Source organism: Leptosomus discolor, chromosome 3 (assembly GCF_034619465.1).
Source record: "Leptosomus discolor isolate bLepDis1 chromosome 3, bLepDis1.hap2, whole genome shotgun sequence".
In the NCBI taxonomy this organism is placed as follows: domain Eukaryota; kingdom Metazoa; phylum Chordata; class Aves; order Leptosomiformes; family Leptosomidae; genus Leptosomus; species Leptosomus discolor.
The window spans coordinates 14,965,480-14,989,485 of NC_141393.1; the positions used below are offsets into that span (position 1 = coordinate 14,965,480).

The window sequence follows — 24,006 nt, forward strand, 5'->3', positions numbered from 1 at the left end:
TGCCATGCCTGCTGATTTTCTTGCATGTTGGGAAGCCTGATTTTTGTGCTCTGAGAATAGCATTCAGGAAGATGACTGGCTGTCATGGGCTCCTTTGCAGCTTCCCAGGGCATTCTGCTTACCATTCCCTGAGCAAGCCCCAACCCTACTGTTGTGAGTCGAGGGTCTTCAGTCTGCTTCTTTCTTTCCTTTCTTCCATCAAGATCATACACTACCATTTCGTGATTGCTGCCTCCAAGGCTGCTGTTGGCTATCGTGTACATGAGCAGTTCCTCCTTATTCGTGAGTACCAGAGCACAACCTCTCCCCTAGAAGCCTGTTCAGCAACAGCATCAAAATTTATTCCCAGTGCATGCTAGAAATTCCCTGGCTATTTCACACCCTGCTGTGCTGCTCTTCCAGTAGTAGTTGTGTGATTTAAGTCCTCCATGAGAACAAGGGGCTCTGAATATTGGAAAGCCAGCCTAGGATGATGTTTTGGTTTTTTGTGGTAACTGAAAATAAGTTTTCCTTAACTGGTTGTCTTGAACTGCAAGCAGCTGCTGCAAAGATACACATACGATATTTTGATTTTATTTTGAAATGGAATACTTAATTTTCTATTAATTTTTAATTACTACTTTAGTGTGGTCACAAATACTAATTCCTGATGTCCACAGTACAGCTGATGAAGTAAAATAACCTGGGTTTTGTGTAGCATGGATACTTTGGTGTCCATAATATTTGTTCACAACTAATGAATTTGCAAGTGATCTGAATGGTTTTTTTTTCTCTATATAATTTCTAGTTTTTAATTACCCTGAGGTAATTAATGTACAACTAAATGAAATATTGTTTCAGATTGCACTGTATGGTTGTCTTGCCTTCAGGTCATGCAAATGGTACTTGGACATATATATGTGCCAGAAACAACTCCTCATCCTCTTTTTTTTTTTTTTTTTTAAAGTGACTAATAAGAGAAGGCTGTGCCCATTCATCATTATTGTATTTTGTTTCTTACTAATTGGTGACAATTTGCTTCTTAATCTGTTTTAGTTGGAAGATGGGGAAGAAGAGCCGAGTAAAAACTCAGAAGTCAGGTACAGGAGCCACAGCGACAGTATCTCCAAAGGAAATGTTGAATCTAATTAGTGAGTTATTGCAAAGTAAGTTTCAGTTTTATGCCTGTCTGGGAAAAGGTGTGGTGTGGAGTCCACTTAAAAACATTCTTTTGTTCTCTTATTGAAGCCAGTGAATTCTATTAACTTCCTATAAGTTGCCAAGCTTGTTATTTCAGCTTGCTTAAGATGGTATGGTACATATCTAAGAGTATATGTCTCTGTTACTATATACCATTATTGGCTTGTTTATATCTGTATGTATTGGAAATACAATATTACTGGCAGCTTTTGGCTTTACATCTCAACACAAACATAAATACTGGTCTGCTTTAGGTAAGATGACATTGCAGCTTTGTCAAAAATGTTTTTCTTGTAAACCTCAAGAACTATGCTATTTCTGTTTAACATTTGAATAGTACTTTGAACTGATATCAGAGTAGAGAATTACCTGTGGAAGGGAGCAATACAACTCAGTTCAACAGCACTGATTTTTGTCCCTCCAATAAGAATGAGGGGTGTGTTTTGTTGTTGTTTGGAAACTTTTTTGTAGTGCTTAGTTCTTGTGTATAGACCAGAGATTGTCTCGCTTGTTGGGGAACTTTGAACCTCATCCATTATTTCTAGTAAATATGAAAAGCAGAGCATAATTTCATATGATAGTGCTAAAATACTGTTCACTGCTGCTACTGTCATTAGTAACTGTGCCGAGCTACACTTCTTGAAACACAAGTCCAGATTTTCATATCCTGGACACATCTAAATGTTGCCTTAGAAAAATCAGAATTTGCAAGCATTGCTTGCAAAGAAGAGAGAAGGAGTTGGCAGAGCAGTTTGATGCTTACGCTACAATTGGCCTCTGCTTTGCTACCAAAAATAAAACATAGATCGAATTTTCTAAGCAAAGACAAGTATCAGCTGTTCTTTTTGTCAAGCTTCCATATTTTAGTCAATGCAAAGATTTTTCAAATCAGTTGAGCAAAGTAATCTTCAGCTGTCTACTTGGATTTATGCAGCTTAGATCAAGAAATCCACACACTGGCATTTAGAATATTGTCAAAGACACCGTGGATATAATCTAGAGCTAAAGCTTCATTAGGTGTTCTTTTACTTGTCCTTCTGGTACGCTTGCATCTATGAAAACGCTGTTGACTAGGTAGGTCAAATGTATGTTCCAGCACATTTCTCAATTACTTAAGGTAAGCTCTGTGCTATTATCATCTGCTTTCATTATAGCAAGAATGATGGCAAACAGGCTAACGTAAACAGAGTGCTTTGATTGGATTATTGAAAACAGACTTCTTTTTCTTATCTGGGACACTATCTGCTTAATGGTCTTGTTGTTTACCTTTTTTTTCTTCCTAGCTTTTTAAATGTTTGGTATTTCTTATATCTGAAAGGATATTAAAAAAAAATAACTTGATGTAAGTTATACTGTAAAAATCTCAAAAGTCTCTATTAATAATTACATGCTTAAGAATGGGATGTTTATAACAATAGAGATTACGGTGTTTACCATGTAAACAAGTTTGAAGGACAAGCAGTACTAAGTTAAAGTTAAACCATTGTTGTTAAAAAATATATATACTTTATTTACTTTATTTAACAACAAAAAATAAATTCATTTGGCATTTTTATTTCCAGAATGCAGCAGTCCTACCCCAGGTCCTGGTAAGGAATGGGAAGAATATGTGCAGATTCGTTCGCTTGTTGAGAAAATTCGCAAAAAGCAAAAAGGTAAGTGCGAAAGACTAAGATAAGGGTGGCTCAGAGTATTGATTTGCCTAAGGAATTGTCTGTTGAGAACTTAAAGGAATATTTTTACTGTTGTTGTTGTTATTGTATAAATATCATGCAATCCTATTATTTGGGGGCAAAAATCTTAATTCTGTGACATGCAGTTGCTTTTTACACTTGCAGGTGCTTCTGAAATGTGCTGGTGGGCATAACCACTGGCATTAACCATTTTAATACTTGTCATTCTGAGTGAATATCACAGACAAGTGATACTGTGATAATTCTGACTGATAAGTAGAAAAAAGAGCTTCAGATTGTAATGACAGGCTGAAGGACTGGAAGTAAAAATCCTTTGATAATAATAGGTCTTTATTGATTCCTGATTACATAGGCTGCCCCTCTGCCTCTATAAATCTGAACATTTCTAATTTAATTTGTAACTATTTTGTTTTAACTTGACCATTTTACTGAACATGGAAACAACTTTAGCAATTCAACATCATGACATTAAATTATATAAAACACAAAATAAATACATCAGCTAATAAATCTATCTGCTATAAATGAAGCATATAATTTAAGAAATGCTTATGGTGCCACAGTTAATATGGAGTTTTATTGCCAGTTTTCCTGAGTTTAAAATATGCTTAGTTTTCAGATTAGAACAGTTTTCTTCCGGTATGTTCTGCAACAACACACCATTGTTGATACTTCTTTTTCATACTAGTTTTGGTTTTATTTGGAGGTATGCTCTAAAAAATGCTTTTCATGTAATTTTAATATAATTAACCTCTTTTATGACTGTTTGTATTTTAATGGCAGAGAAGTAACTTTTTAACATTGAAATGAATTAGTTTGGGCTAGACATACCTGAAAAAGTCCTGAAACAATTCTTTCTTATCTGATATTTGTATGACGATGGCAAAAAATCCAGACTGCATTTAAAATGGAGCTTTATCGGTTCATGTACTTGCTTGAAAATGCACAATATTGTAGTTAGACACTTGAAATGTCCTTTTCACACCTGTTTTTAATAATTTTGACTAATGCATAATAATCTAACTCCTTGAAAGGACTTTTAAACCTCTGAACACCAGTTATGGGCAGAGGGCACATGGAAGAGTCAATGATACTGTTGGAGTGACTGCATCATGTAGCTCTGTAGAGGTGAACTTGATTCATTGTTTTGCTGTCCCATGACTTCTGTAAATGTATGGTACATGCCCTGGTTTTTATGATGTAATACATGTGTTATGGCACAACATAATTCAAGTTAATAAGAGCAGAGGCTGTGTTGGGGTTGACTTGTTCGCTGTGTCTTTCTTCTGTGCCAGAAATATCGCAATATTCATGGGGGAAGTGGCTGCTGTGGCAGAATTAGTATAACAGTATTATGTTAATAGGGCATTTTTTTTTTTTCCTTGAAAGATGCAAAACCTACTAACCACGGCACTGTTGACATAAAAATGGCTTTTAATGTAACATTTTTATGTGGAGAGTGAGTATGAATAGTATGGTGTCTTTCAAAACTATTTTTAATGAAACGTAGTAATTTATACTACACAGTTTTCTAGCTTAATAAAGGCTTTAAAAATTAGCAAAGTATAAAATGCTGTTGGGAACTCTAAGATATAAAAATGAATATGTATTGGCTAAAGTGTCATATTTTGTACTTTTCTTGAATAGATCACTGGGTTGCAGAATGTGAACTTGATATTAAAAAAAACCCCTTAATTTGAAAACCAAGTATTTTTACTTTAGAAAATTTTTCCTTGTTTGACTCATTAGCAAAATTTTAAATAAAGCTATTTTTTCAATATAGATTTTCATCAATATAGCTGTATTTTGTTCAGTATAGAAAGAAATTGTTGGTCAATAGTGCTTGTAATTTAAAGGAGCTGTTCTTCTCTTTAATTTGGAAAAATGGGGGAAGTGTTGGACCATATCATACATGAGAAACAGAAGTAGAATTTCAGAGATGCTTACAGAATGGTTCCAAATGCAAGCTGGATGTTAAAAGCTTCCATTAGCCTTATATAGTAGTCAGTGTTGGAATCAAAAGAGCAAAATCCTGGACACTATAAACATCTGTCAAGTTCTGTAGAAGCTATGCAACTAGTCTTACTAGATTTGTGAGGCCTTAGCTCTGAATACATGCCACAGAAAATAGCGTACTGAAGGGAGTATGAAATAAAGCGAAAATGCCATCCTTTAAGAAAAAAAAGCCAAAACACTGTACACCACGTTCTAGTTGCATTAAAAAATACTTTATCAGTTCCAGGTTTTTACACTGCATCATCAAAGACTATAGCTTTAGATGACACTTGTGCTTTTATGTTAACTGCAGATTTGATTGTTTTGGGCCTTGAAATGCATGATTTGGAGTGGGAAGGAGTATTTCAAATACGCCAATGCTACTTTCCAAAAAAACCTTTTAATCTAAAGATGTATTTATCACCTGTGCTTAACCAAAATATCTTTGGATGTAGGCAACTTGCTGATGACATGTTGTCACTCATAAAATGGCCTGAGCATTTCAGGGGGTTTTGGACACTTTTAACATGATCTGACACTAGGCTTTGAGTTGAAGAGAACACAGAGGCCGAGAGGAACAAAAAGAGCTGGCTGAGCATAGCTGTGTTCTAAAATGCGTAGGTTCAAATCAGATGATGGTAAAGGGGAAAGCTGAGGGAATGAATGAGGCTTTCAATTTCGCTGGAGGGCCACATGCCTGCTGGAGAAGCAGAGTGTAAAAATTTGGATGAGTCTGTGATGTCAGGGGAGATGATCAGTCCTTAGTTATGTTAGTAGATCTGTATGCTACAGGAAAAGGCTAACTGCCTTGAATGTGAGGGAAGGAGCTTGAAATCTGCTTATCATCAGTTCCAGTGCTGAATTAATGAAATTGCAGCTTGCCTTTCAAATTGCTCTTTGTGTCTGTGTTAACATGTTGTGGTGATTGCATTTATTGTCAGTATTAAGCTGGGAAATATTTTTACTCAGCTTATTTAAAAGGGAAAGAAGGGACCTTCGTATTTCATCACAACTCAGTTTAGGTGGTTTTGTTCTTAAGATGACTGGTAAGCCAATTTGGCAGAATATTTAAGTTGATGAAGATTGGGTATGACATTTGTATACTATTGAGTAATGCTTAACAAAGACCAGTTCTGACTCAGCTACTTCAAAGTAGGACTGCTGTGGGATAGCAGATAGCTTTTTACATGTGCTTTTATATTGAACTTCTTTATCTTTCTAGATCCTCTTATTTCTGCATTTGTTTTTTAATAAATTGTTTATATAGGTTTGTCTGTTGTCTTTGATGGAAAGAGAGATGACTATTTCCCTGAGTTGATAAAGTGGGCAACTGAAAATGGAGCATCCACAGAGGGTTTTGACATAGCTAACTTTGAAGAGGAGGGGTTTGGTTTGAAAGCAACAAGAGAGATAAAGGTGAGCACGTGAACATTTGACTTCGATTAGAAAATCGGGTTTGGAATGTAGCTGCAGGGCTCTGAAACACTCACCACCTTCCCTTCACCCTTTTGCCTGCTTATGAAACTGCTGTTCTGAAATGCTTGCAACTCTGCGTACTCAAGAAATAAAATTATTGATAAAATTGAGTATTATTTTTGATGACTCTTGGGTAGTATTGTGAATTTTTAATCAGTCTTTTTTTCTTTATGTTGCCTGTACTGTTTGCCTAATCACCACAGTATTCTACCCCATTGATGTGTCCCTCTCTTCCATGTTTTCTAACTGCTTAGTCTCTTCTTCTCTTCTTTCATGACCCTTCTTTTAAAGCACTAGTCTTTTTGCCTCAGAAAGAGGTATTTGCAATACTTGTTTTCCAGTGAAAACTAAAAACCCAAAATTATCTGATAATTGTAAAGACTTTCTTTTGATCATCAGATAAGGAATAGACACACACAGAGTTAGCTAACTGTTAAAAGGTAAGCATTTTAAGATTGCCTCTTTCCATTCTCATTTTACAGCTCTGAAGAGCATTCAGCTGTTATAGAAAGAATATTAGAAAACAAGTGTGTTATATTCATTTTAGGGCTTTAGTAGCACATGGTTAATAAGGCTAGTACTACTGGTTGATAAAAATCCTGAACAGTTCTTCTAAAATAAGAATGGTCAATGTGAAAAAACCTCTACTAGGAGAAAATACTTGATCACTTAACTAATAGCAATATAATGTGTCTGGTAGGTTTGAGGTTGTGTGGGCAATCTATGTGTTAGCAGTTCCAAACTGAAGTACTTTATTTTGTGATCTAAGTGTCTTGTTTTAAGCTTTGTGTGATGCAGATTGGAACATTTGTTACCGAAGTATGAAACATAGCATGTTTGTTTAATTTGCAGTGGAAGAGAAGGAAGAATTTTGATTCAGAATAATTTTGATTTAAAAAAAAACCCAAAACCTGTAATTTGAAGACAATGTATATTTGAGACACTTGGTGGTATATTAAATAAATGCTAACTGTGACCCTCTGCATTTTTCCTTTCTGTAGGCTGAAGAGTTGTTTCTGTGGGTTCCTAGAAAACTGTTGATGACAGTTGAGTCAGCTAAAAATTCAGTATTAGGTAAGATCTTAAGGAAGTTCTTAAGCAAGAAGTTGATGTGCTTGGGATCATTTAATAAGAGACTTTCTTTTTTTTTAGCCAATCTCCTTTATTACAGGACTTGCTTGTCATGTTGACCATCAGGTTTGGAATACCTAGAAGCTTGAAGTGTCAGTGGAAAGAATTTAATTTTCCTCTTTTTTTCTGACTGAGCACACTAGGTATCTTCCAGAAGTGTGTGTGTTATTTTGAACACGTCATGTAGCTTTTATAACACTTAGGAGATAAAATGTTCTGAGGTACTGAGAGTATTGTTGTAGTTCCTTCATGTTTTCTGTCATGCAGTTGTACATGAGGCATTTACTGTGTCAAATAACTTGCAGCAGAATACAATATGTGCAGATAAATATTTTAGAAACCTGAAGAGGTTGGGTTTTTTTGTTGAAAAATCTTATGTTATCTCATCATGCTCATTTAAAGTAAATCTAGGATGATATTTTCCATGGTCAGCTAATGTAGTGCCTCGCCTTTCTGGGTTAATTCAGGATCCCTGTATTCTCAAGATCGAATTCTTCAAGCCATGGGCAATATAACATTGGCATTCCATCTTCTTTGTGAACGAGCCAACCCCAACTCTTTCTGGCTGCCCTACATCCAGACACTGCCCAGTGAATATGACACTCCTCTCTATTTTGAAGAAGATGAAGTGCAGTATCTTCAGTCCACTCAGGCCATACACGATGTTTTTAGCCAATATAAAAATACAGCTCGACAGTATGCCTATTTCTACAAAGTTATTCAGGTAAGCATCTTAAATGTAGTTCTCATTATGATTATTGAGGAAGGTGTGAAAACAGTGATGCTAAGTAGTAGACCAAGTGTATTACTCTTAAAGGTTTGAATCATTAAAGCAATTTCCTGCTGTTTTTTGAACTGCTGTTAAAATTTCACAGTTCAGTAGGCTTATGGGTATATAAGAATGTACTTAGTTCATTGAGAGGAGTGATTACTGCCCTTTGGCATTGGGTGAGGCTTCATCTCAAATACTGTACAACTTTGGGCCCACCAGTACAAGAGATAGCTTGACAAACTGGAATGAGATCAGAAGAGGGCTATTAAGATGTCATTTGCTTCAGCCCTTTATCCATACAAGGAGAGACTGGGGGAGCTGGATTTCTTTATTCTGGGGAAAAGGAGATGAGGGATGATCCAATTACTGCTTTCAACTTACTACTGGTAGCCAGGCTCCAGAAGTTAGGCTGTGGGAAACTGGGCTAGGTGACCTGCAGAGATCTACAACCTATGCCTCTATGACTCTTTGAAAAATGTGTAGCTTGCAGTAAACAAAGTAAAATTATAATTATTAATTGACTTAGAATAAAACTACTGCATATGTTGTACTTACAATGACCATGGATTGATTTCTATTCTATTTAACACAATTATTCTGATTACTTTCAAATACAAAGATAAACCCATCTGGTAACAATTTGAGTATGGGGAGGCTTGAGATGGGTGAACTTTTCATCAAGTTCTGAAGTAATGGTTTAAACTGAGTTTCTAAGATAGGACTGTTACTCTGATGTCTAGACATAGTTGATGTAACTGAATGGTGATGTGTTGTTGTCGAGGTAACGCTCAATGTCCAAACATCCAGCTTTTTGTGGTACAATCTATGTAAAAAGCATATGACTGTATGTACTGAACTTCCTTAATTGTGTGATCTAGGAGCTTTTTTTGACCATAGGAGAGGTCAGAAGACAATTCTGTTCTACTTTAATGTTATCAGAGTTTGAAAACTTCTCTCTTAACTGTTTTAAGTCAAGAAAAGTTAAATTATTCTGCATAGTTGTTTGGTGTTTGAAGAACTTCATATGTTTTCAAACAGTGTCAATTTACCAAGTATAAGGAGCGGAGGGATACATTTTGAGAACCAAAGTCGTTGAAAATAGTGGGTGAAAACCAAATAAGATGCACTCCGTTTTGTGGCAAGGAGTAGGGTAGGAAGAATGGCTTTAATATCAGAAGGAACAAAATTGTTCTTCCAGATGTCACAGTTCAGGAAACAATAGTTTAGCCAACTCTCTTTTCTTGACATGTGCTATTTTAGGCTGCCTGTCCACACTTGACCTTCCAGCTTTTCACTTTGTTTCTCGAAGTATACTGCCTGAGCAAACAGAACTCCTAAATTTTATTTCTTTAGAATATCTTTTTACTCCTAGATAGTTCTACTGTTTTTGAAGAGTTATTAGCAGAATATAGTGTAACGTTATCCAGTTCTTCCAACTGCTGTTCCTGCTCTGGCAGTAGTTAATCAGATAGCTAAACTATCGCTATGACTGGTTCTATCATTTGCATTGATTAATCCTGCACCAGTAGTGTTATGTGAGACGTTATGTGGTCACAACATTAATTAAAAAAAAAACCCCTGAAATACAGTTTTACAAAGAAGTGAAATCTGGAATGAACCCTGGATTATGACTGCCATGGGTCCAGTATTTCAGACCTGCTTCTCAGTGATTGATGAATTGAATACGTGTATCAAAGTGATGCAAGCACAGCTGAAGAGTGTATATAAAATGCAGTGGTGTAACATCATCTGAAGCATGAGATATGTTATGTGAAAATCAGCTTAAATGTTTGACAAAACATTTTTTTGTTTATGAAAGTTTCATGTGGCACATAATCTGCTTAAGGGTGGCTAATACACTGTTTCTTTTATTGTCTCTTAGAGCTAATCAAAGATCATTTGTATAGCATTTCAGCTAATGTGGACAAAGTAATGTATCACTAAGAATTAATTTATATTCTGAATCAAAGTCTATGCTGTAGACAACAGTAAGGAAAGCTACAGTTTGAGCAAAGAAAAGAAGGCATGTGAGATGACTTTAGGGGCAGGCTGTCTTTAGAACCCCAGTGATGGTGATGTGCTCTACATGGTAACAAGCCTTTAATGCTCTGCATTGTTAAATTTTCTGCTTTACATTTGCAATTCTGTGGAAGCTAATATGGAGGAGGACTTCTCAGTCTGATATTGTTGAGACTGATTCAGTTTAGTTTGATCTGCAGCAATGGGAAACCTTTGTGGAAACAGTGTTTAAATAAATGAGCTTTATATTAGTATACCCATGAAAGTGTTTAGTACTGTACTGCTGCCTTTTGTGTGAGCTGTTAAAATGTATGTTCTGGTCACTTGTGGTCAGAAATCTAGACCAGATTTTTTTTATTATTCTCCTGACAAATGCTTTTATTGCTTGATTTATGTTCTTATATAATATAGCTGTGTTTTTCATGTTGAACGTGAGTATGAAGGTAGATCAGGTAGGAATCATTTGCTTTATTTACTTTTCTTTGGAGAATGACCGGTAATAAATATTAGGTAAATTTTACGTATGTTCTGGTTGTTTGGTGACATGTTTCAGCACTGCAACATAACTGCAACTTCAGCTGAATATTTCTTTACTAGTATTCAGTAAATGTCACATTAGGAAGATATATAGTTTCATCTGGCCCCACAAATGCCAAGTGAATGTACTGGGTACCTATTATTAATACTTTTGATGAAAACTCATGGAAAAGTTTTAAAAACTTTTTATTTCTATTTCTGCTCTCAAAAAGAAGAGCTTCTAATTTATTAAATGGTGGAGAAAAAATGTTCATAGAAAAAAAAAAAAAAAAGCCTCTTTCTTCCCTAAAACGAAGTACCCTTTTTCATTATTCACAAAAGCTGAAGTTAATTTTACTATCATCCTGCATGCGTTCATATCATTTTATGAACAAAGTTGACCCACAAAATACTAGTACTAAGGGTAATTCATGAGCCTACGGAAAAGGAAAGAAGAGATGGAGAGAGAAAAATTTGTCATATAAATTAAAAAAGGCAAAGTAAATCCACTTTCCTATTAAAGGCAATGTACTCTGCAAGCTTTATGAAAGTGAATGTTAGATTTTTTTTTTTTTTGGTATACCATCATTTCATTCAGTACTACTGCAGCTTTTGCATAAGCATTTTAACAAAGGCTGTCCTGTGTGACCAGAATTTTGATATTGCTTCAGGTGTGCAGACTAATATTGTTAAAAATTTACAAATACTCTTTCTGTAATACAGAAATCTTATAACTATATTTACTTTCTTGATAGCTGTTCTACTGCAGAAAGTAAAACTAGTAGCATCCTGAAACAAAAGGTGTTTTGTTGATATTTGAAGACACTGAAAAAGGGAATATTTTATGCAGGCAAAATATTTTACTTCCTTTGCAGCATTTTTAGTCTGCAAAATGTTTCTAATGGCCGGGGGAATAAAAGGGTCAACAATCATTTCTTCAAATGCTTCATATTCTTTCCAGATAGGATTGTTACACTGTTACTAAAATAATTTGGCTTCTGATAGGTGTGCAGTTTTAAACATTGTCTGACAAGTGCTGGTCTGTTTTATTTCCCTAGCTTCTCTGTGAGGGTGGCTTTCTCAGAACCCTGCAGTTCTAGCTCTTTCTCAAAGTGCTTAGTCTGGATACACATGAAGAATGGGCAGATTTATGAATTTCACAGCTGTTGCAAGTTAAACTGTAGTCTGGTTTGATAAGCAGAAACAGGTGGGATGTTGAGTAGACAAAAATAAACCCTTGAGCGTGTTAGCCAGGCTCTATAAACCACACTGACACCTTTCTAAACACATGTAATTTGATAACTAAAAAATAGTTAAAAGTTCCTACAGATGTACTTTAAAGGCGTATTTGGCCTCTGCATTGCTATCAAAATACAACGAATGGTCAAAAGAGTACTTTCATCGCAGCAGACTTGTAGTTTGCAAGATGTTTTTGTAGTTTTGTAGTTTGTTCCAAAGGAAATTTTGTAAACTGTGGGGTTTTCTCTTCCCCTGGAAGGTATGCGTGTGACTTCCATTAACATTTATGGGTATTGCATGCCTACTGAAGGGTGAACAGAGCCGAAATATTTATGGGTTAATGTTAAATTTTTTTTCTATGCTGAAATGTGGTATAATAGGCACAAGAGGGAGCCATATAGTTTACAGACATTCACGGTGAGATTATATTCCTAAAGAAAATACAATAAAGTTTGAACCTTTTTTAAAAGAATATGCAGTGGTCTTTGTGTTTGACTTTCAGTTGCATCTGCATGCCTGTTTGTAGTCTACTACAGAGAAGTTTTTGTAAATCAAAACAAGATATCAAGTCAAGGAGTGCTCTTAGAAAAGGTGGCAGTGCCCAGACTATTTACATTTTGGACACTGTAGGTCTGAAGCAGTGTTGCGTCTTTTCCCCAGGTTTAGTAGAGGCTGTTATTACCTGCCTTACTAAAAGACAATTTTGTGATAATTTTAGTTAACTTTTAAAATCTTTGAAGTGGTAAGTCTGAAACCAGCAGAGCCCACCAGCTAGTCATAGCTTTTGCCATGGAAGCCAGCTGAATGCATTCAGTGGCACTCTGTGAAAGTAGTATCTGTATGTAGCTGCCTCTCATGTGCTGAAAGAAGGATCAGTTTTGCAGGATTGTCCAGGATGGCAGTTTGGCGTTGATGCAGACAATGTTTTCAGCCTGTAGTCTCTGGACCACTGGAGGACCGCAGATTTTTCTGAAGGGCACCAGCAAGCTAGCTGCTTGTGTAAAAAAAAAAAAAAAACAAAACAAAACAAACCCAAAAAACCCCCCCCCCAAAAAAACCCAAAAAACCACCCCACAATATAGATGACATTGTAGTGGGCATCTGCTATAGGCTTGCCTGATCAGGAGGAAGCAGGGTGTGGATAAGGCCTTCTGCAAACAGCTAGGAATAGCCTCACATTTGCAGGGCCTGGTCCTCATGGGGGACTTCAGCCACCCTGGTATCTGCTAAAGGGATAGCACAGCAGAGTATAAGCAATCCACGAGATTTGTGGAGAGCATCGATGACAACTTCCTGACCCAAGCAATAGAGGAGCCAATGAGGAAAGGTGCTACTTGCATTCATGGACCTCATACTTACGAACAAGGAAGGGTTTGTTGGAGATGTGAAGGTCAAAGACAGCCTTGGCTACAGTGACCATGAGATGGTGGAGTTCAGGGAGGAGAGGAGGGAGCAGAGCAAAAAGCGAGGTCACAGCACCAGACTTCATAAGAGTAGTGTTGGCCTCTTCATGGATCTGTTTGGAAGAGTCCTGAGGGATAAGGCTCTGGAGGGAAGAGGGACCCGAGAAAAAAAACATAGTTAATATTGAAGGATCACCTCCTCCAGGTTCAAGAGCAGTCCATCTCAATGAGTAGGAAGTCAGGCAAAAATACCAGGAGGCCTGCATGGATAAACAAGGAGCTCCTGGCAAAACTTAAACACAAAAAGGAAGCATACAGAGGAGGGTGGAAGCTGGGACAGGTAACCTGGGAGGAATACAGAAACATTGTCCAGAAGTCCAGGAATGAGGTTAGGAAAGCTATAGCCCAGCAGGAATTGAGCCTGTCAAGGAATGTCAAAGGCAACCAAAAAAGGCTTCTATAAGTACATAGGTGACAAAAGGAAGACTAGGGAGAATGTGGGCCTGCTGCTGAATGGGGCAGGAGGCCTGGTGACACAGAACATGGAAAAAGCTGAGGTACCAAAAGTCATCTTTGCCTCAGTCTTTACTAGCAAGACCAGCCTTCACGAATCCCTGGTCTTAGACACCAGGAGGAAAGACTGGAGCAAGGAAGAATACCCTTGGTGGAAGAGGATCAGGTCAGGGAATACTTAATCAAACCGGACATACACAAGTCCGTGGGCCCTGGTGGGATGTGCCCACAAGTGCTGAGGGAGCTGGCTGATGTTACTGTGACGTTACTCGCATGCCTGAGGGACAGGATGCTGTCCATAAAGCCAACCGTATCCTGGGCCGCATCAAAAGAAGCGTGGCCAGCAGGTCAAGGGACGTGATTCTGCCCCTCTACTCCACTCTGGTGAGATCCCACCTGGAGTACTGTGTCGAGCTCTGGGGTCATCAGCACAGGAAAGACATGGACCTGTTGGACCAAGTCCAGAGGAGGGCCACAAAAATGATCAGAAGGATGCAACACCTCTCCCATGAAGAAAGGCTGAGAGTTGAGGTTGTTCGGCCTGCAGAAAACCAGGCTCCAGGGAGACCTACATGGCCCGGGGGGGGGGGGGGGGGGGGGGGGGTTGGACTAGATGGCCTTTAAAGGTCCCTTCCAACCCAAACTGTTCTATGATTCTGTGACTGTCAGTGGTCTTTGAGCAATCCTGATGACTGGGAGAGGTGCCTGAGGACTGCAGTAAATCAAATGGCACTCCTGTCCTCAGGAAGGGCAGGAAGGAGGAGCCAGGAAACAAGAAGTCTGTCAGCCTCACTTTGATCCCTGGGAAGGTGTCATCCAGTGGGACCTTGACAGGCCGGAGAGAAATGGGCTGACAGTTGATGAAGTTCAACAAGAAGTAAAAAGTCCTGCACTTGGAGTGGAATAATCCTATGAATATGTTGGGGGCCAAGTTGCACATGAGCCAGCAACGTGTCCTTGCAGCAAAAAAGGGCTAATGGCATCCTGGGCTGCATTAGGAGTGTTGCCAGCAGATTGAGGGAAATGATCCTTCCCCTCTACTCAGCACTGCTGAGGCCACACCTAGGGTATAGTGTCCAATGCTGGGCTCCCCAGTACAAGAGAGATCGGTAAGTAAGAATTTTAGAATTAAACTGAATGGAGAAAGCAAAGTCACCTGTTTAAGTAACATTTTTGCAAGTAAATTTTTTTTTTTTTTTGATTCAGTTTTATGTTTCTTTGCTACATTAATGAGCAAATACTTGCAAATACTTTCTTTGCTTTCTGTCAAGCTGCTGTTACTCAGGAAGGCAGAAGCTGCCCCGTGAATCGCCTTTTTTTTGTTGTTTTTTTAATAGAATCTGCTTGGTAGAAGTCATTGATACTTTTAGATAGTATCTGTAGTCTGGTTTGTATCCAGTGTTCCACAGGAATGCTCTCATACCAATTTTCTGACTAGTGTGTATTGACATTTGGACAGTGCTCTTGAAAGTGTTATTGTAGTCCCATTGTGAATACAATCCTTGCAGTAATCTATCCAAACATGTTTTGATCTGTTTGTGTGCACTATTGGACAGAGAACTTAATTTCCTGGGGCTGTAATCCCTTTTGATCAGATACTAAATTTGATTTATTATTCATATAAAATTTGACTAATTGATTTAGCGTGAATGAAATTCTAAAATCCAGTTATTAGCTGTTGGGCACTAGAATATCATTTTAGTTGTTTTAACACGTTAAGTTCTAGATCTCAAAAGAATATTATAGCATCTTTCAAATCTGATATCACATTTGACTCTTCAATATTGGGTCTACTAGGTGAGATTTCACATCTCTAGCTTAATTTTGACACCAATTTTTGAAGTTGTGGTGAAACTTTCAATATGACTTGTGCCGTTCTTACGTTATTTTTCTGCACTGTTTCTAATCTATCCTATTCCAATAAGCATATGATTTTCCAGGTCAGCGTGAAGTAGAACGTCTGGTGTCTCTCTGTATTTGGCTTTGATACCACCATTTAACTTTCATGTGCTAAATAATGTTTGAGTTGAATGCAGACAAGTATACTGCCTTTTAAAACACTCTGAACTATTCAAATGTTTGGAAGTTACTATTTTTAAGTTGATATAATAGAGAATATTTTAATGCTTCTGAAGAGTTCAACCGATATGCAGTCAAAAGCAAATGTATTTGGAAGAATACAGTTTTGATTGTGCACCAGCTAGGTCCTTAGGGTTCTCAGTTTTTCCCCCACTTGATTTATACTCATTGGCATGCCAATCGAATAGCTTTTTTCAGAAGTGATGTCAGTGACGCTGTAAAAAATGGGTAGAAGAAAGATGGCACAGTTGTAAGTGCTGTAAAATCTTTCCCTTTTGTTTACTTGTCTACTGTACGTGTCACCTTAAGGAGAGATTTAAAATTCCATTGACTGGACGGTTACAAAGGTAAAATAGTGCTGCTATTTAATTTGCTTTGTCTGAATTTCAATGCCTGTGTTGTTCTGCTTGATCAATAATAAATCAATAGGCAGTTAATAATGGAATGTATTTATGCCTTTCTGTGATTTTCCTCTCTGTGAAGGCCAAAATATTGTATTAATCTGTTTTGCTGGCAGCAAACTGAAGACTGATTGTGTGCTCGTACTGTACCACTTAGCGTATCTACCGTAAGGTGGTTTAGACTTTGCAAACATGCGCCAAATTCCTGATTTTTGTGTCGCTTCTGGTATATCCCACCCCCGGCTATGATGACAGTAGTAACAGCAGATCCTGGGGTTTCGTTGGGCCATTCCTGTGGCTGCCCCTCTCCATCGCAGAAGCAGCTACAGGCTTCGCTGGGTTGTGTGTGTCTGCCTCAGACAAATGAAGAGCTCAAGTCCTTGCGTGGGCAGGAGGTCTGCTGCCTTCTTCCCCCGTTCCTTCCTTGCCTTCCACAGGAACACGGTGACAGCTCTGGGCTTTGAGCCAGCCGGACACAGGAGGAGGTGTTTGGCTGTTCGGGCAGCGTTTGCTCCTCAAACAGCTGTTCCCCATCTCCTCCAAGGAAAAGGTGGCAGGCCATATGGAGGCATCCTGTGGTCCAGATTCAGCCAATGGGCGCCAGTTGGACTGTTGGGCCGTGCTGGCCTGGATTGAAATACAGGCACGTCCTACTTGGTGTCTGCTGTTTCTTACAGTCAAAATGTTTTAGAGTTGGAGGACAGACAGGATAAAACATATCTTTCATTTTGGATATCAATGTTATCTTTCTTTGGACATTCATTGTTAAGATCTCCTCATCAGCAGGTTTTAATTTATTTTGTATTCTGAATGGTTTGGATTCTGTTATACTAGCCTAAACGCCCTCTTTCCTCTAGAGAAGCAGAGATGTACTTCAAGACGTATATGCCAGTGCTAAACAAAATTTGTTTCTGCACAGTTTAAACCACATTTGGGAGGAATAATGTGTTCTCTTGTTAGTATTATGGGCTTTTAAGGCATTTTTTTGGAAGATGGGGTTCTCAACCACTCTCCTGATTGAGAGTGCAGATAAGCATCTGGTTTTACAGCCAATAGAGTGGAGAGGGTTTTTTGTTTGCTTTCCTGTTAGTTGCTTTTATTTTTATTTTTTAACTGAGTTGCACTTTCTGGGGCAGTTGAGTTTATCCCCAGAGATGATGTCTGTGTCTTTTGTGGAAGTGAGTGCCTCAGCAGACGTCAGGAGATCATCATGCACTTACAAGTATACTTTCTCATATGAAGTTTGTACTTATTGTGCAGATTTAATATATTTCCTGATATAACAGCAGTTACAAATGTTCCATAAATTTAAAATATGATAACAAGCTGATGTTTTTTAGAATGTAATACTCAAAGGATGTATTCTTTAAGCACTGCAAAATTATACAGGGGACTTATCTTTGTTAAAATTAGTAATTTAACTAAATTACAAAGTGGATTATCCTCTTCAGTCAGACCCAATGCTAATACTCCACACAGTAGGAGATTGATATGTTGCTAAGTAAACCAGAGTTTATTTTCTTGTACTATGGTTTGAAGAGGAAGTGGTAAGTTTTCAGTTTAGTTTAGTTGCATTTCATGTGTGCACTATAGTCCCAGTACATCTGGCCCCAGGACTTGCCATGCCCTGCGTGCCACGCCGGTTGTGCAGCGCAGTACCGTGGTTATGAGGTGATCATGATCCAAGCTTCCACCTAAGTGGCTCCTGGTATGACTTATCTGTAAACTTGAGTAGTTGATTCACAGGTAACAAAACTTTGGCCGTACTGCATAATATTAAAGCTTGTTAGAAAACTCTTTGGATGCGGAGTGATTGTGACTAGGAAACACTGTCCCTGTCCTTTTAAAGCAGTTCAGGCTTTCCATCACAGTGTATTATTTGTGGCTTGTGATTCACTGAATTAGTAGTAGAGTTGTATGGTGAATTTGTGCATGAACATGGCGCACGTGTTGCACTAAACAAAATGAACAAGGTAAACCTTGTACCTCAGGAGGAGCCTAAAGAGTAAATGATATGTCATGATGTGCAGGCATAGACCTCTGTGAAGAAACAGTTTACTGTAGCTATCTTACTGTACCTGTGTGAATGAAGGACTGCAGACTGAACCTATCAATCTAAGGCTCAGCATTGAATACTAAACTCCTATTTTGTGAGGAGATTTACCACAGGAGATAAGGGACCTAGCGTGTCTTTCTGTTGATATGTTACATGAACGGGGATGGGAGGGACTCGGAAGGCTGTCTCATTGCAAAACATGTCCAGTCTCAGGCCAGCTTGCTCTCCCGTTTCGTCCCTTCAGCCCTTAGTGGGGCTGCATTCGGCTCTAAGTGATTTTGTGAAAGGACAGGCAAAGGTGTAGAAAACTTGGTTGCTAATTTGTTGTATCAGAGTGCCTTCCTTTTTGGGAAAGATTAGTATTTTAGAATATTAGTGTATTAATATTAGTGGATATTAAAAGGTCCATCACTGTCTTGCCCCTGTTTAATAAAGGTGGTGCCACAGGACTGTAGGCAGGGTACTCATTTGCAGTCGGTTCGGAATTCCTTCTGTGTGCTCCGTCAGCCCAATGGTAGCGTCCGCTTTGCATGTGAAGTGGGCTGTCAGTCCTTCGGACCCTTGAGTTAGTAGTTGATGTCATGGTTTGAGTTGTCTGTTGTGCCACTGCTGTCTCATTAACTAAGAACAATTTTTGCAGGTAGAAGGTACAGAAAAAAGGACTGTGCAGTTAAATTCCATTGCACCAGAAGGAGTCATTCCACTCTGCTTCCTCTGCATGAATCCCCTAATAGTCTGGAACAGTGCTTTCTTGTGTATATTGGCAGAAAGTAAATAAAAATTGCTGACATAAAGAATAAGCAAGAATGTTGTTTAGATTTAATAAGTTTCAATCCTGTGGTACCTTTTTAATTTTAAGATTTGTTCTATTAGGTTTTGCAAAGTAGAATGATCTTTCTTCCATTAGAAAAGTCATATAACAGCAGAGGTTTGTGGATGTAATTCCTAGTGCTTCATGAAGTGGGCTGTTTGAAAATTCCAGAGCATGCCTCTGTAGTTATAAACTGTTATTACAAAGTAAAATAATTTTTGGCTTTGTCTCCTGTCCTGTACAGTGAACTGGCTTTCCCTTGTTAGGTTAGGCAGCATATGTCCAATGGAAAAAGTGAATTCTTGTTTCCCTGTAGATCGCTAGGATCCTCCATTCTGAATTCTTTATTTTACTTAGCTTTAGGGCAGTTAAAGCCTCAGCAGCTCCGCAGAGAGGAGTTTCTTTTCAAGGCTGCTGCTTCAAAGGATTTCCAGAGCTGGGAAAGGGACAGTAACCAGCAAATGCTGACAGATCTTCCTGCTTCTGGCCCTGAAAGTGTGTGTGTGTGTGGTGTGTGTTTGTGTTTTTGTACACCTACACATTGGCCTGAAACCATCAAGTAGCATCCAACAAGGCTCATAACGAAAACTCCCCATGTTAATGAGTACATTGGAAAGAGGGGAGAATCTGCAAAGAAGAGGAGGAAAAAATTGTTTGGTCAAAAGGAACGAACCCTTGGGCTTTATGTTCAAAGGAATGAAAGTTAACAAGGTGGAAGCTTAAACTGGTTTTGGCTTTAACTGTTTCAAGCACCCTTAGTGTTTTGGGGGCTGGGAGGGGTGTGGAGTGGTGGCCTTAGTATGATCTCAACACTTGATATGATGCTTTCCTGAGATAGAAATGGAGCTGTCTCTACTTCAAGGGTACACAAGAGGTTTTTGAGAATATTGAAATCTGATTTAGTAATATTGATGCAGTGACTACCCACAACCTTGCCTTGGACTTGTGAGTACTTGAAATATTCTTCACAGAAATCCAACCATTTCTGTACCTACGAACTCAGGAAACTGACAGAAACAAGGGGGGTTTGGGTTTTGTTTTTTTTTTTCAGTTATCTGTTACAGTGGCATAATGGATGACTCCAATGGTCACCTTATCTCAGCTGAGAGGTGGTATCTCTTCAAAAAAACCCACTAACCTTGATCACATCCAGTGCTTCAATTAACTTTTTCTTACTCGGAGTATACCAGAGCTAATGGTACGAAGGAATATACTGGCCAGTATGACTTCACTCCAAAATACATTAATTCTTTTCAAGACATCTAGTAGCATAGGTATGAATGCAAATTTAACACTATGTAAACTTGTACTCTACTTTTAACTTTTACTCAGACATTTTATTGCATGTTACAGTAATAGGACTTGCACTTTGCATCACTTGGTAAATAAGCAAATATTAAGCTAATTTTAATGGAAATTCCTTGTCAAGATTAGGAGCTCTGATAAATGAGCGTTGGCATTTTGTGATTGAGTGGGGTAAGGGGTTACTGCCTCTAATTGTCTGGCCACTCTTTTACAGGAGGTTAATCCCCTCGTAGGCTGGATAGAAGTGAAGGTTATGATAGCTTCTCAGCTGGAGAGGCACCCACCCTTTCTGCACAGAAGCCTTCATGCTGTCCAAATAAAAACAAGCCTTCTCAAAAGTGGAGTCCTCCTCTAACATCTAGTTTGTAAGACTTGAGAAACATTGTCTTGTGATGTCCATCCAAAAATAGATGGGGAAATTATTAGTGCAAAGGCCCCTATGGGGCATCAGGAGTTGTGAGATATTGAACGTGAGACACAAACCCCTGGATATTACTGCTTCCCAGAAAGAGAAAAATGTCTGAAAGTGTCTTTTTCTCCCTGCCCCCCCCCTCTCTCTCTGGTTGCCATACTGAGTAACTGGCTTCTAGTCTGATAGTGTTTTAGGTGACTAGAATAACAGTCTGTCTCTTTCCGCAGTGGCTGCAGACAATCTGGCAGCAATCACTGTTACTTTTTAATATTTCTGGTTATTTTGAGATATCCTCCAAATGTCTCAAAGAAGGCTTGGAACGCTGAAGGGGAAGAAGCTTTTTTTTTTTAAAAAAAATTTTTTTTTTTAGGAATAGCAGCATCAGGAGGAAAATTAAATTCAGCATGCCACTATTTGTTTTTGCAGTGGTCATCACCCTGATTGCCAGCTCTGACAATATTTTCACAGAAAGGCTAACGAAATAGATGGTATTTGTTCTTTATAATAACTCATTCAGTAGAATGTCAGGACCTGCATCTAAATTAATATATTCCCTTTTTCATCTTCCCATTTTTTATTTAAAGCTTCTTCTACCAACTTTCTGAAACTACTTCATATAGACTTGGTAGGTTAAAATTAGGGTTCGTGTAGTGGATAATGTCACATTTCAAAGCTAATCTGTAGGGACTTAGCTACATGAACCTGTAAAAGCTAGCTCTGATTTTTTTTCTATGTATTAAGTGTTTGTTTAGTTTAAATATGTCTGTATCTTTTTTTGATCAGCCTGAGCAATTTGCATGCTGTGCAGCAGTCATCTTCTATACTTTATTAAATATCTGTCAATTATAAATATCAAGGTTTTACATTAATGTCAAGATAGTACATCAAAAATTCATGGAATATGTGACTTTTTTCAAGGGTATTTAATACTTAATGCATTTGTGTCATTTTTCTTTCTAGATATATTGACAGGTTTTATTAAGTGTTTGTTACAGAGGTTTCATTTTTACCAAGGGACTATAAAGAGAAGCTGCATACTAAATCAATTTTTTAATCAGAATATTGTTCTTTTTTGTGTGTCTTCAGATTCTTGTAATCTATAGGGTTTTTAAGTTACGTAGTAAAATAGTCCAAGTCAGAAATCTAACATGATCAAATGTGCTGACTTAACTTTAAAATAGCTACTAGAATATTGTACCACAGAATGTTATAAATATGGTAATTATGTACACTGGGATTTTATTCTGCCTTGTGTCTTTTAAGACTATATATTTTGTCCTTTCTTGTAATTTACTGGTGGTTTTATGTGAATTATGTCTGGACGGTCTCCATATAGGGGCAGTCCCTATGTTTCACAGATTTACAAACGAGGGAGGGTTGCAGAGCGTTCAGTGCCATCCAGTCTCTGCCCATGGGTTGTGTGCTCAAATTGACTCGTTACAGAGGGACTAACGTCAAATGAACGATGAACCTCACTGCAATCTGCTGGCTTAATACAGATTTTGTTTCTCATGGAGGGGACAGTAGCGACGTGTGTCTGTCTTGCTTCCTCTGGCTATTTGCTCCAAGTTAGGGGTGAGCGTGTTGGCCGGCAGTCTGGTGGGCAGAACCGCGGGCAGGTCCCGTGTGCGGTCTGTAGCGATCCCCCTGAGGCGGCCAGGCCCGTGGCAGGCCCCGCAGCGCCGTTCCGCTCGGAGTGCCTCGCCGCCGCGGTCCTGAGCGCCGTCTGACGAACGCTGCGGTCCGTTGGAAGCTGCAGCCCGGGGGCCGGGAGGAGAAGCGCAGGGCCGCGGGGGCAGGCCGGGGTGGCTGCCTGCGCACCTGCGGGGTCTTTCTCCCGCGCTGCACTTGCCAGCCCCGCGGCTGGCGCGGAGGCAGCGCTCGTTGCCGCGGAAGGGAGGTCGCCCCGGCGCGGCCTTTCCGGTGTTGGAGTGGTACCCTCGGGCCCTTCGTTGCAGTTTCGTGCGCCCCCCTTTTTGGGGGGGAGGGGAGCTAGAGGGAGGGGGGTGTCGGGGCCGCGGCAGCTCGGCCGGGGCGCGGCGGCGCCGGCAGGGGGCAGTGCCGGTCCGTGCCGGGTGCGCGCGGCCGGGCGGGCGGTGGCGGGGGGCGCGAGGCGCTCGGTGCGGCGGGCGCTGCCTTGTTGGAGCGCCGGGCGCGGGGGAGAGGGAGCGCGGCGTCACCGCGTCCGTCCGCGTGGCGCCGAGGCTTCTGCGCCCGGCTGGGGCGGTGGGCTCTGCCTGCGGGGCGGGCTGGGGGGCGGCGGTGCGCCGGGACGTGGGCGTCCTGAAGGCGTCACGGGGGCGGCGGTGGGCTCGAGGAAGTGTTCTTTCCAGTTGAGAGCGACGTTGGCGAGCCGGGCCTGGGCTGTGCTGCTGCAGCGCTGCCCGCCGGCATTTGCTGGGCCGGGTCTCGGCCCCGGCGTTGTGCTCTCGAGGGGTCGCGTGGGGAGAAGTGACGCTGTCGAGTGCGTTGCTGCCGTTAAAACCGAGAGAGTGGGTTGTGCGGTGGCCGTGTCGTCGGTGTGAACGACAGTCACGCGGAAACGCGGCGTGCTTTAATAAAGGGAAGAGTGCGGGGAGGGACGGGGGACGCCGGAACGGAAAGTTCTGTCGCGTTTCAGAGCAATTCGCCCATCCAAAGGGTTAACCGGAGGGGCTGGGGGGGAGCGGGCACCTGGGACCTAGCACCCCATTGTCAGTCTTTTGTAATATGTAATTTGCCTAAAATTGCGCGCTGAGCACGAGCTTTTGTTTTCTAATTGATTTACGGTTTGAGCCACTTTTACCTCCTCCCCTACTGTCCTGCGCGCGGTGCCAGCAAGTACATTACAGCGAGAAATGATAAATTACTGTGCACTTGTGGTGCTAATGCATCAAGAGTAAAAAACTGAGAACTACATGGAGCTTCATGCATTAAGAGTGTCGCAGAGATAGTGCTATGCAAAAAATCATTTGTATCTTCTGAAATAACCGCTTGATCGTTTACTTCAATTCATCTCTGAGACC

General features: G+C 39.8%; 1 protein-coding gene across 2 annotated transcripts in view; it reads left to right on the forward strand.

Moving 5' to 3' along the window:
• The first annotated feature begins 352 nt into the window (after positions 1 to 352).
• SETD3 (SET domain containing 3, actin N3(tau)-histidine methyltransferase) overlaps positions 353 to 24,006 on the forward strand; it is a 39,511-nt gene continuing 15,857 nt past the window's right edge. The window contains exons 1-6 of one of the 2 annotated variants that reach the window (XM_086462792.1): positions 353 to 402; positions 1,033 to 1,145; positions 2,742 to 2,834; positions 6,136 to 6,284; positions 7,346 to 7,418; positions 7,943 to 8,199. In XM_086462792.1, the coding sequence (XP_086318918.1) occupies positions 353 to 402; positions 1,033 to 1,145; positions 2,742 to 2,834; positions 6,136 to 6,284; positions 7,346 to 7,418; positions 7,943 to 8,199 (735 nt within the window). Of the gene's footprint in view, positions 403 to 1,018; positions 1,146 to 2,741; positions 2,835 to 6,135; positions 6,285 to 7,345; positions 7,419 to 7,942; positions 8,200 to 24,006 lie in introns of those variants that run through there. The other variant, XM_086462793.1, reaches the window with a different exon arrangement.